The 14,187-nt window shown below is 25.3% G+C and overlaps 2 protein-coding genes across 2 annotated transcripts in view; both read right to left on the bottom strand.

The window, feature by feature from the left end:
• LOC101234406 (IQ calmodulin-binding motif-containing protein 1) overlaps positions 1 to 1,483 on the bottom strand; it is a 32,982-nt gene extending 31,499 nt beyond the window's left edge. The window contains exon 1 of the mRNA XM_065809086.1: positions 1,347 to 1,483. The gene's annotated coding sequence lies outside the window, so the exon portion shown is untranslated. The remainder of the gene's footprint in view (positions 1 to 1,346) is intronic.
• Positions 1,484 to 2,524: 1,041 nt separating this feature from the next.
• Positions 2,525 to 14,187, bottom strand: part of LOC100210629 (phosphatidylcholine transfer protein) — a 36,197-nt gene continuing 24,534 nt past the window's right edge. The window contains exons 5-6 of the mRNA XM_065809085.1: positions 6,222 to 6,289; positions 2,525 to 2,616 (exon numbers count right to left, since the gene is read on the bottom strand). Coding sequence (XP_065665157.1) covers positions 2,536 to 2,616; positions 6,222 to 6,289 — 149 coding nt within the window. The 3' untranslated portion in view covers positions 2,525 to 2,535. The remainder of the gene's footprint in view (positions 2,617 to 6,221; positions 6,290 to 14,187) is intronic.

Raw genomic sequence — 14,187 nt, 5'->3', positions numbered from 1 at the left:
TATTTTAATTGAATTTATTATATATTTTAATTGAATTTATATGATGCAACTGGTTCCTTTGTTTGCTCGGCAATGACTTTTCTATGATGCTCAGTTACCTTTAACAAGAATTGTATTTGTAGTTCACCTATATAAAAAAGTGTCACTAATTTGTTGAATTTTTATCAGAGTTGCCCTCTTTCTGCAGTTTCATTGACTACATTCAAAGAGCATTCACAATGTGTTTTAGTGAATCACTGCAGTATTCTGTCATATCAGATCCTAAACAATTCTAAGAACATTTTTTTATTTTTGGTAACGAAATGGCTAACATCTTTTCCTACAAGTTTAGACTTTTACCCTCTAACTGCTTCAGTTCCTTATTTTTTGCAAGTTGGGTTTCCAAATTTGGAATTTATAATTTCTTTGACTGTCTCTGACTGATATCAACAGTGTCTTTAAGCAATTATGATGTCTGCATCTGGGTAAGTGATCAGAAACTTTAGCAAATTTAGATCATTCTTTGGAGCCTACCAAGCAAGGATAAATGAGACTGACAAAATTAGCTACTTGATACATTCCTTTTAATTCAAACGGAGGCATATTCAATTGCGATGTAAAATATATTATAAAAACCTAATAGTAATAACTCTTTGTAGTCCTCTTATGGATGACTTCAGGGCGTGGAGTTATTCAGGAGTGCAGTGACCATGGATGCAGTTAACCATTATCACCCATTATTCCACTTAAAATCCTTAAACAGAAGTTTATTTATCCAACCTTTTTGTATATGACTTTTTAATGAACAGAGTCACTCTAGAAAGATCGGATATCAGAACTACTGATTTGCAAACTACAACCCTACTTTGTATTTTTACAGCAAGCTAACCACTATATTTATACTATGTACTATACTTGTTTCGCTTTTTATTCTAGTACACATCGCTTGGATTGTTCCTGCATTACATGCAGTAGTATCAAATTCATGCCATTATAAAATACATTACAAAATACATACTATTTACCCAATGAAAGACAAAATTGAGAGGATTTTTCAAAAGATACTCTTAAATATTAATTGCTAGTTTACCCCATCAAATACTTCATTTAGTTTCTATATTATTAAGCTCAATTATTAACCTGCAAAAAAAGAAACTTACGTGAGAATAAGGGAAAGTAAACATATACTAATTTAAAGAACTTTAAATTATAAATTTTATTAATTTGAGACAAAAGTGATCAATGTGTGCAGCCTCTAAATATTGTCCAATCAGACTAAAATTTTGCATATATATCTATTGTACCACTAAGATTCAAAGGTGAGCAAAGTTAAATATAGAGAACAAGAGAGAAATATTCAATAATACTTTTTAAGTCAAGCAGTAGAATAGGAATAGCAAAATCTTCAGCATCTGCAACTGCACTAGCCAAGTGCACTAAGTCACTGTTAGTAGGAATGACCTCCAGCTTTATTATGTTCTATTTTCTAAGTAATAAAAAACCTGAAAAAATTTGTGAATATTAAGTAATATGAATGTATAGGAGAATAATAATAAACATAACAAATAATAATAATAAACATAACAAATTCATTTGCAATAAATTGAAAATCAAACAGAGGTTGTTTTTTTTTCTTTCTATAATCCTGGATGGTTAGACAAAAAGTGTAATCAAAATTATTCCTTCATAACTTATATTGTTATATAAGATATAACAATAACAAGACACAACAAAAAAATTATTTTATTTTTCATGACTATTAAAGTTATTGCTAAACAATTTTTATTTCATTTCTCGTTCAATTTCTTGTTCTATTTCTCGTTCTATTTTTCAATAACAATTATTCAATCTTAATTCAATTTTATTCAATCTACAAAAACTAAATTTCACAGTCAGGTTTTTATTTAATTTTTAATGTTTTTATTAACTTAACTTTTAGATAAAAATTGAAAAACCTTCATCATAAAAGTTGTTTAAAAACTCAGTAATATAAAAAGTTTCATCAGGCATAAAAAAACAACATCTTGAAAACATAAAGAAAATTATTGTCATATTTAATTAAAATTTAAATTTAAAAACAAACTTTTAAAATAAATATATTTCTACAACCGTTAAAATATATCATAGATTTATAGACTTATTGTATAACTGATTATTAAAAAAATTTAAATATATTATATTAAAAAGTATAATAGTGAAATATACAAATACAGTGAAATATACAAATACAGTGAAATATACAAATACTGTGAAATATACAAATACTATGAAACATACAAATAACTTTAAAAATACACCAATACAGTGAACTATAAAAATGTTGTAAATTACACAAATGCAGTTAAAAATACAAATGCAGTGAAACTAAAAAAATGCAGCAAAATATCAAACTTTGCAAAATATATAAATGCTTCAAAATATAAAATTGAAGTATATAAGTCAATATAATATTTCAAAATAAAAACAATCAAATAATTTAACAAAACTGTTAAAACTAAAAAGCTTATTTCTTTTTATTTATTTTGTATTTGTTTGTCTTTACGAATTATCTTATGGTTATTTGTCTTTATTTGATAAGTATTGCTTATAACCATAACATGCTTTCTCCATATCTGATAGAAATGAAGGAACACCTTTCTAAAAGAAATTTAAAAATAAATCTTTATATTCTGTTATATAACTAACATCATATTAAAAAAAAAATTCCTTTAAACATTATTAAAGTTATAATAAACAATATTTTTTAAGTAAATTATGTTCTTAATATTCAAGAAAAGATCTTCAATCCTGCTATGGCACAAATTTAAAGTTTCCAGATATAAAAATATGCTAAAAAGAAAATGATATTCTTAAAATTCAAGTTAAGATCTTCAATATTCCTAGGACACAAATCTAAAGTGAGACATAAAAATACCCTTAAAGAGAAACGATCAAGATATCAAGAAAGTTAATACAATTTTTTTCATCAAAAAAGCTGTGTAAAAACAGATCATTTATTGTTATTTTTATTTCATCTTACCATTTTTATACATTTTATTAAGCAAAACTTTTAAATATTATATATTAAATAAAAATTCCTATACGTTTAAAATCCACATTTCAAATCAACCTAAGCTTAATTGTGTTGAATGTATGGATCTTTAAATATTTTGTGCTTTCTGTCAACTTTTTAAATCTGAACATAATTTATTCTCAAACAATAACAACAGTTTGTTTGGTGAGTGTTTCGCAATGTTTACACTTGTTTTGAACAATCTATGAACTAATAATAAAGAAAGAAGTACTCGGAACTAATGATAGATAAAAAAAGTACTGGGATCCATTTGCTCTGTTGCTTCAACTATATTATTTTGTTGCTTCAACAGCCAATGTATTTAAAATCCCATTTTCAATCTGCATTATTTCATTTAATTTTTTTGTTTCAGGAACATTGTAGCATATTTGCGGTTGCACAGGCAATCTTCATCCAAATTTTATCATCACAATGAAGCCTATTTGCTGTTGCACATGTAATCTTCTTCCAAATTTAATCACCACAATGACTTGTGATAGCAACTTTGTCAAACTCATCAAATAAAATTGTAAAAGCTTTTAAGAGCTTGTATACTTTTTCAGAGAAATGATCTTTGACTGTGAAACAGTTTAAGTTTGGCTGACTGAAATTGTTGTGTTTGGTAGTGATATAATGATAGTGTTCACTTTTTAAATGGTACAGAATTCAAATCCGCAACTTGTTTCTGTGCATAGCGCTTTTTTACATCAAGATTGGTGTTTTAAAGTTATAGGAATAAAAGAAAGCTATGAAAATATTTTTAAAAATGAGTATTTTAAACTTAAATTTTAGATAGATATTTAAAAAAAACAATTTTCATTTTCATAATATATTGATGCTCAAATAACATCAGTTTTACTTGCTCAAAGTTGAAACAAACAAAAATTTGAATTATTACGCCTAATTATTTTTTAAATCATTTAAAAAATGAAATTAAAGATGTGTGTAGAAAAAAGTTGCAAAGAGTTTGTAATAGCCTATATTCAACAAACTTAGGCGCAGTCAATATCTTATTAATTCAAATTATTGATTTCCTCAAGACAAATAGGATATTTGTAATGGAGCAGAACCTGAAGCTGCAGTACATGCAATGAAGATAGTATTTTATAATGATGAAACAGATGCAATACTTTTGATTGAAGCAAAGAATGCCTTTAATTGTATGAACCGTCAAGCCGCTTTACACAACATCCAAATCATTTGTCCAATAATTTTGGTTTACTTAATAAATACATTTAAGAACCCATCAAGGCTTTTTATACCAGGAGGACAAAAAAAATCCTTCCAAGGTACAACCCAGGGTGATCCTCTTGCAATGCCCTGGTACTTTAACACTGTAACAACAAAATAATCATAAAACACTTCTTTGTAAATCAACCACAAGTTAAAAGGTGTGGTTAGCAGATGATGATGCAGCTAGTGGAAGCATTAAACACCTGCATAGCTGGTAACAATATCTTACTGACAAAGGATGTAAATACTGCTACTATGTAAACTAATCAAAATGATGGCTAATCCTCATTATTAGCAGAGAACACCGGTATAGTTTTTGGTAAATTGGTAAACATAAAAACAGAAGGTAAGCAACATCTGGGTTAAATAATTGGTTCTTCAAAGTTTAAAGACAAATACTGCAATGAGACAGTAGCAAAGTAGTTAAATAAGTTAAAACAACTTTGTAAAAAATCAAAAATGCAACCACAGGCCACGACTATAGCTTTCATAAAAGGATTTCAATTAAACTTTACATTTTTTTATGAACTATTCCAAAATCTGAAAAATAGCTAGCACCCATAGATAAAATGCTGAAACATTTATTGCTGCCAACCTTATTTAGAACTGACACACCTTTTGAGGGTAAAAACAACATACAACAAACTTTAGATCAGCACACAGTTTTAAAAACAAAAAGCTCTACAGGAATTGTGTTAGAAGATCTCAAAAAATATTAAGCAACAAACAAAAGCATTGAACAAAAAAAAATAACTGCAACTGATTCAATCCAACCAGAGTCTCTGTTAAGAAATAAACAGCTAACAAGAAGCGAATATGCAAGTAGTTAGTTAAACGACTTATTGCTAGAAAAGCAAGGTTTTGTTTTAAACAAGGAAATGCACTACGCTTACAATATAACTTTGATTTTAAAAATATGTCATTTTTACATGACATTCACAATTGTGAGGAGTTTTCTTTGTCATAGAAAAATGACAATTGTCATGTAAAAACGGTGGCTTCACTTCAAGACGCTACAATAATATAAAAAAATTTGTTCACCACATTGCTAAACAGAGTGGGCATAATTGTTCAATCAGAACTGCACCTCATACATCTTGAATTTTCATTTCTGTACAGCAAATAAAAGTAACCTTGTTTAGATATCATAGTAAATGATTTTTAATACTCTAGATTGAAACTCTACAATTAATACTTTAGATTGAAACTCTACAGTTAATACTTTAGATTGGAACTCAACAATTAATACTTTAGATTGGAACTCTACAATTAATACTTTGGATTAAAATTCCACAATTAATACTTTAGATTAGATAAAAACTGAATTGTTATGCTTGTAAGTAATCAAATTATTACCAGTATATAAGTGTTTTTCAATTTCTTCAAAATTTAAACTATAAATTATTTTATGTTTTTCTAATTCTTTTTTTTATATTTTATAGAGACAATTTTTAGAGAAATTTGGAGAGGAGAGACAATTTTTAGATATGTTTGATGAGGAGAGAAAAGTTTTCAAATATTTTCGAAATATTTGAAAACACTAATGGAGGCTAAAAATTGAAAAAAGAATGAAATGACAATAAACATAATATTGATTTATTAATGTTGACAGTATGATAAAATATTATTGTTAATATATTATGTTTAAATTAAAAACAATAGAAGTTTTGATGAGAATAACATTTTTACATAAAGATCATCCTATTAAACAGGGATATAGCTCTATATATGATATAACCCTATGTAGGACTATTAAGAAAAATTTAATTATTCTTCAATGCCTCTATAAAATAAGGTATAAAAAAAACCCACTACACGTTTCATATCACCTTACTATTTGTAATATAAAATTATGGATTTTTTTTTTGCCCACATAAAAATATAAGGAAAATTTTTTTAAATTAAATAAATCAAACAAATTATGTAAAAATCATAGTACTTCAGTTTTTAAAAATACCTTTGCTGCCCAGTTTATAAGCCAGGTTGGTATAGATCCACCAGGGTTGTCAAAATAATGCATAAAAACTAAATAAAAAACTAAAAGATATTACCTTAAAATCTTTCAAACTATTTGTTTAATCTTCAATAACAATTTTTTTATTAATATCAGGGTTGTAAAAAAAACATTTTTTCTGAAAGAAAAAAAAAAACCTTATGTTTTTAAAAAACAACAACAAAGGATCCATGGTTTTTTTGGTTTTAACTCCTTTTTTTTAAATAAGCTGTGTTTAATCAAATTTTCAATTTAAAAAAAGAATAAGGGAATTCACTATTTTTTTTATTTTTTTTTATTTTGAAAAACTTATTATTATTATTTTTTTTTTTTGCTTTATTTTATCAGTTTTACTGATACAATCATCAATCAATTCATCACTATTTAATGTTCTGTATACAAAAGCTTTGTCACATTTACTCTCATCTTGATAAAAAAGCAGAAAAACAGAAATTTAAAAAAATATTTCTATTTTATCTTAACATTTTATATTATTTAATTTTTATATTTATTTAATAACTTAGTTATTTAAACAAAAACATGAAAATATTAAAATGATATAACATAATCAATCATTTTAATAAAACAACAAGATAAAAATACTGTTACAAAATATAAAGTCGTTTTTTAGAAACAACTGATTTTACTTCTACATACTATCATAAAAGTTTGTTCATTTTTCTTCTTTGTGAATAAAAAATATCATTGAATACTAAAATTTTGACAAGCACTCTAATAACAAGAGGAAGAACATCAAATCGAAAAAGACTTACGTAATTTAACTTTTAATAAATGAAACTTATAAAGTTCAGATTATAGCTTTTCAAAGTTACATTCAGGTGTGTGGAGTCGTAATAAAAAAGTATCGACTCCGACGCCAGTCGTTGAAATTTTCAGAGTACGACTCCGACTCCAACTTCAACTCTGACTTTAAAGCAAAATTTTTGAAAAACTCTTTGAATTCTTTAAAAAATATTACATGATAAGTTAAAATTTTTTTTTTTGCCAAATTTATAAAAAATTCTTTGACTTTTAGCATGAACATAAGGTTAACTGAATATTTTGTACATGCACCTGCAATACCGAGAAGTTTTACTATTGGAGTTGGAGTCGCGATTTTGCGACTCTGCTAAAAACTCCAACTCCACAGCCCTGGTTACATTGCACTTTTTGTTTTTGCTTAGAGCCTTTCATTTTGTGTGTGTTTTTTTTTTGTTCTATGTTTTTATTTGGATTTGTTTCTTTATTCTCAAATGAACTTGTTGAATGAACGTTTAACTTAAATATAATTTGAATATTGATTTTTTTTTTCTAAAGCATGCATATATTTTAAAATACTAATTATTTAACTTATAAGTTATACATAATAGTTATTGCTATTTGAAAAAACGATTCAATTTTGTTTTTACATTTTTTACAACATAATATATCATAACAATTAAGTAAAAATTTCTTTAAACACATGCTAAATTAAATTTTTTGATTTTTTGATTTAAAAAAAATAACAGTTATTAACTTGAATTTTAAACTTTTTTTTTAAAGTTTTTGAAGTTTTTTTAAACTATGTTGAAATTATATCATGTGAGGAGTTTTTAAAAAATAACTAAATAAAAAACATAAACATATTTAACATTTTTTTAATAAAAAGTTTATTTTTTTATGAAAGTTTAATTATGCGTGGGCTTTTTTGCCTGTGTAAACTGACTTATACAGGTGTAGAGACATGCACAGGCTATAGTCCTCCATTTCTGCCAAAGCCTATATATATATATGCATATATATACAGGCTTATACAATGTACATATATATATATATATATATATATATATATATATATATATATATATATATATATATATATATATATATATATATATATATATATATATATATATGAACATCTAAATATATCTATGTATATATATCATATCATATATATATCAAGCCTTCTTGAAAAGAAGTACAACGCCTTGTTCTTCTTGGAAAGAAGAACAAGGCGTACAACTGTGTGTGCAGTTGTACGCCTTGTTCATCCACATTTAAAGTAATTTTTTTAAACACACTGACCACAGTAGTTTGCATCTTTTAGCTTATAAAGCATTTCAATAATTTGCGGCAAAAAGCTAAACTTAATCCTAAAAAAAGGAAATAAAATTGTAATGAAATATCAAACTTTAATTAAATAAACTAGAAAATTTTATAATTAAAAAATGAAAATTTAAGTGAAAAATATTTTTATAAAATTTTCATACAACTTTTGTATTTTTTTTTAGAGTGGTTGTTGTTGTTTATTTTATATTATTTGATTAATAAATTTTGTAAGGATGGAATAAATTAAATTAAAGAATAACATGGTTTCTTTTATTGTATTTACCGCATTTGATGTATGTCTGAAATTGTTTCTTTTATATTGCCCGATTTCCAACATTAATACAAATTACTAGAGATAATAAACCTAACAATTTCTCTGTTTGAAAAACTGTATTTAAAAACTTTCAAAAAAGTTTTAAATAGGCTCCTAAAAATTTCATTAAAAAGTTCAGCAAATAACAATCCACTCAAAAATCCCACAAGCTTATGGAGAATCGTCAATAACAATAGATCATCAGGAAATAAACTATTGGCTTTAAATGCGCAATTTGGATAATCCAACAAAAGTGCAGACTATTTTAATGGGGGTAGTGAAAACAACCAAATATTTTATATTCAAATATAAGTATTAATGACTTTTTATTTTTTTACATAAAAAACTTGTTTAAAAAAAAATTTTTTTTACAAATAAATAGCAATTAGTTTTCTCCTGTTCATCGACAAAAACAGTAAAGTTTAAGCAAAAACATTTGAAAAACAAATTAAAAAATTGTTGATGTTTCTAACGCAAATAATAAAGTATATCCTTAATATACTGACTAAAATAAAGCTCGAAAAAACTATCAAAAAATGTTTTTATTTTTGTTATATTCTTATCTGCTTTTTTCCTTGACTTGTATCAATTTGGTAGTGAAAAATAACAAACGCCCTAAAAATAAGAAAACAAAAACAGTAAAATATTTAGATATATTATTTTTTTGACATTTTTTTTTTATATTTTATTTTTTTAGCTTATTATATTTAGGTTTTCTATTTCGTATAGTCTTTGTTTCCTTTCTTTGAGTATTGCTGTTTTATTCTCTGTAGTTTCTTAGAGCTTTATTTTTCCGAAAAAATACTTACTATATAAAAACGTAGTCAAGTTGTCTTGACAAACAAGGTGTGCCACCGAACGTGCTTCCTGGGAAGGCTTGATATATATATGTATACATATATATGTGTGCATATATATATATTATTATTATTATTATTATTATTATTATTATTACTATTATTATTATTATTATTATTATTATTATTATTATTATTATTATTATTATTATTATTGTTGTTGTTGCTGTTATTATTATTTTTATAAATATATTTCAGACAACAGGCATATACAATTTAAGTGCCAGGTTCAAAGTTTTTAAGAGAAAAATATTATTTTAAAATTTGATTAAGGGAACGCATGGAATTATTTACTAAGGTACAAGCCATCAACTGATTATGAGAAATATGTCTGTAGTTTAAGATAATTGTATAAAAAGATGGTAATCTGAGCTCTAAAAGCATGAAAGATATACTATCATTCTTGTTGTAACCAAAAAACATTTTAGCACATTTGTTGTAGCAATACTGAAGGCATGCCATTGTTTTATTATTATAATTTTGCCACAGAGGAGTACCATATATTTTTTTTTAATTTCATTTTATATTTGCTGTTAAAATAAATTACAGATGAGTTTTACATGGTAAATATCAATAAATAAAATATTTTAAAAACAGATGAGGACTCAAAGAAGATATAAATGATGCAATATCACCTCAATTTTTTCATAGAGCCTCTTAATATAATAAAATATTGTCAAAAAGAGTTATAAAAATCCATTAAAAATATAAAAGTAATAAAATAAAAAATATATAAAATAAACTAAAGATATAGTAAGAAAGCAAATTATTTTTACAATTACAAAGATATTTTGGAATAACTATATTGCAATTTTAGGTATTCAAAGATTTAGAAATAAATACAAACATATACACTAAGATTTAGAAATAAATACAAACATATACACTAAGATTTAAAAATAAATACAAACATATACACTAAGATTTAATAATTAATACTATGAATACTAAGATTAGTTAATACTAAAATACTAAGATTTAATAATTAATAATAAATACATTAAAAGACACATTTTTTTTACAAATACATTTAAAAAATTTTTTTTTATAAATACATTTACAGACACATTTATCATATATTATATTTTGTTCTTAAGAAATACTTTTCATTTACATTTTTCTCAAACTTACAAACAAAATTAGTTGGAGTTAGGTTATTAATATAATTATAAATGAAAATTAGGTGCTGATAAAAATTTATTTTGTATACATTCATCATTTTCATATTTCTCATTAATGGTTTAGTATGCTCCCCTCTTTTTTTCCCATAAATAATTCTACACGCATGTTTTTGCAAACAAAGTATTTTTTTAAGTTTTGATGGTTGTGCACTAGCCCATGTAATATTAGCATAGTTAATGAAACAATGAGTTAAAGAAAAGTATATCAACTTTAGGCAAACTGTATTTACATATGGACGAACTCGGTACATCACACCAATAACTTTTGATTGTAAATATTTAATATGGGGAAGCCAAGATAAATTATTATCAACAAGTATTCCTAAAAACTTTATATAGTTTTGCTTTTTTATTTGTATGTTATTTAAAAATAGGTTTGGTAATTTAAGGGGAAGATTTTCTTCTTGCATTTTTAAATGAAATAAGGTATACTTTGTTTTTTCAACATTTAATGAGAGTTTATTTGGCATAAACCAGTCATTTATCTTATTTAATTCCAAATTCATATCTGCATGAAGTTGTTTGATACTATTGTTAGAAAGAAATAGGTTTGTATCATCTGCAAACATAATTAGGTTTAACTTTACTGATGCATTATTTAAGTCATTTACATAAACTAAGAATAGGAGAGGACCAATTATCGATCCTTGTGGTACTCCACACGGGATTTTAAGTATTCCGTATTCTTGATTTAGAACATATTGTTTTCTATCCATGAGGTAACCTTTAATCCAATAATAGACCTTATTAGTTAATCCAAATTGTTTTGAATAAAAGAAATTGTTTTTAGTAAAATAATCAAAGATTCTATTGTAAATTACACGCTCGAATATTTTCGAAAATACAGAAAGCACTGATATAGGTCTGTAGTTGGAAACGTTAAAATGATCGTCATTTTTATAAATTGGAAATACTTTTGCTAATTTTAGTGCATCATATCAGGAAATACTCCTTGATCTAAAGAAAGTTTTACTATATAAAATAATGACTTACTAATACTTTTTTATTTGCAAATAAGTATATTACTGGGTATATCATCAAATCCCTCTTTAAAAAAGAATAAATCCCAATTTATTCTTTTTTAAAGAGGAAAAAGCCGTTTTAAAATCTTTTAATGTTAAGTCAAAATCATGCAATGTTTTGTCGTCTGGTGGTTTTAGATTTATAGGTTGGTGATGAGGTTAGTATAATTTTGTTAGCAAGATCAAGTCCTACATTTGTAAAATATTTATTAAACTCCTCAGATATTTGTTTAGGGCATAATATATATAGTACTTTTGAAATCGATTTTTTTGGTAGCAAAGAAGTTTCACTTTTATTTTTCCCTATTAAATCATTTATTACTGACCATGTTTTTAAGTATCGAACTTACAATTAGTAATTTGTTTGCTGTAATATATATTTTTAATTTTTTTAAGAAGATTGGTATAAAAGTATTTGTATGTTTTATAACTTTTTTCATTAACTGTGTTTTTATCTTTTAGAAATTTATTGTATAATTTTTGTTTGGTTTTAAAGCATTTTATAAGTGTTTTATCCATCCAAGGATTAGCAAGTGTTTTTTATTACTTTATTTGGACACGCTTCATTGAAAATCTTTTGAAATTTGTTTAAAAATAAATTACACACTTCATTTGCATTTTGACTTTTATAAACGTCACTCCAATTTTCTCTAAATAATTTGTGAGATAGATTGTTTGTATTAATAGTTGAAAGGTTATGTTTTTTTAAGCTCAAAATTTTAGGCTGGTCCTCTGAAATAGCTGTAATATTTTTTATGTTAATATATATCGGGAAGTGATCACTTATATCAATCTTATATATAACTGCCTCAAATGACATTTCTAAGTAATTGTTAATAAAAATATTATCGATGGAAGCGGCAGAAGTTCTATTTGCCCAAGTTTATTAATAACAGGCAAAACATTGTATCTAAATAACGTATCAAAAAAAGATTTTGTTTTAGGAAATTTGTGGTAGAGCGTTCAAACTTGTATCACCAAGGATACATAATTTTTTTCTTTTTTGGTTTATTTTTAAAATACTATTTTCGATAAAATCTTGAAATGGTCTAATTTTACCACTTTGTGGTCAGTATATACATCCAACTATAATGTTTTTATTTTTTTGATTTCTTCGATAAAAAGGCTTTCATAGTTATTATTTGCAACACATAATTGCTTTTTTATTTTAAAAGAATACTTTTCAAGTATATAAATACCTAGTCCCCCACCTTTTTTATTTCCTCGTGGTTGGCTAATTAGTTTATAATCTGACAAACTGTAATTAGAATTCGATTCCGACAGACTTTCTGATTCATGCCAAGTCTCTGACAGAGATATGACATCAAACATGTAATTTACAATATCTGAAAATTCTTTAAATTTCTCAAAATTTTGACGCATGCTTCTTATGTTCAAGTGTAATATAGAAAAAGAATTTATATCTTTTTTAATTTTAATTTCATAGAGATCAAAATATGGTGTTTTTATTAAACTCATTTGAGTATCTTGAAGAATATTTAATTTTTTTTCAGAAGGATTATTAAAAAGTTTGTCCTCAAAAGGATCAAAAATTAAATTTTAAAAATCAACCATATAAACAAATGCAATATGATTTCAACAGTTTAACCTTTACTCTGGTAGAGCATAAATAAAAGCGTCTAATTAGAATATTAGTACGTGTGTAAAGACCCTTCACCTCCTTGGTTATATCAAGATCATCGGTTAGGTCATTTTTAATTACATGATCAAGGTATTTAAAAGATTTAACAAAAGCAATTTTAGAACCTGTTACATATAATTCTGGGAAGGAGTTTGATATAATTTTTGATTTTGAGTTGGATTAAACACCATACATACTGTTTTCTTGGTATTAAAGGACATGTTAATTAAAGAAGATTTTTTATTTGTAAAGCTAATTAGTTTTTGAAGAGAAAACCAAAAAGGTGCAATTAGAACCATATCATCAGCCTAAGCTAACACATTCATGAAGATGCCACCTATATTACATCCAATATGCAGGTTTGAGATTGATAAAATCAAATTGTGTATGTAAAAGTTAAATAGAAGTGGTGACAGTACAGTTTCCTGCCATCGAACAGACATTTGCTGATTACTGTACCAAAATGCAAGCAAACAATTTTTTTGGCTACCCCATTCTCTTGTAATTTCTGAAAAAACAGTAATTGACACTATCAAATGCTTTATTAAAGTCTATAAAACAAGCATATACATGACTTTCTCTAGATCTATAGTACTGAAGACTCTTTTTAAAATAGTTTGAGCATGATTTTGTTGAGTGATTTTATTTGAAGCCAAATTGGTAATCATCATTTTTATTAATGTTGTGTATATTGATTTTCTGCAATAAAAAACTCAAACTTTTTTGACATAGCAAAGGAAACAGCTATGGCTCTATAGTTGTTCACATCTGTTAAATCAGTCACATTAGATTTCACTAGTGGAATAATTGTGGCCTCATAAAGC

This window comes from Hydra vulgaris, chromosome 11 (genome assembly GCF_038396675.1).
Source record: "Hydra vulgaris chromosome 11, alternate assembly HydraT2T_AEP".
NCBI lineage: Eukaryota > Metazoa > Cnidaria > Hydrozoa > Anthoathecata > Hydridae > Hydra > Hydra vulgaris.
Note: the sequence above shows the minus strand (reverse complement) of the source record. Positions and strands in the feature narration are given on the sequence as shown.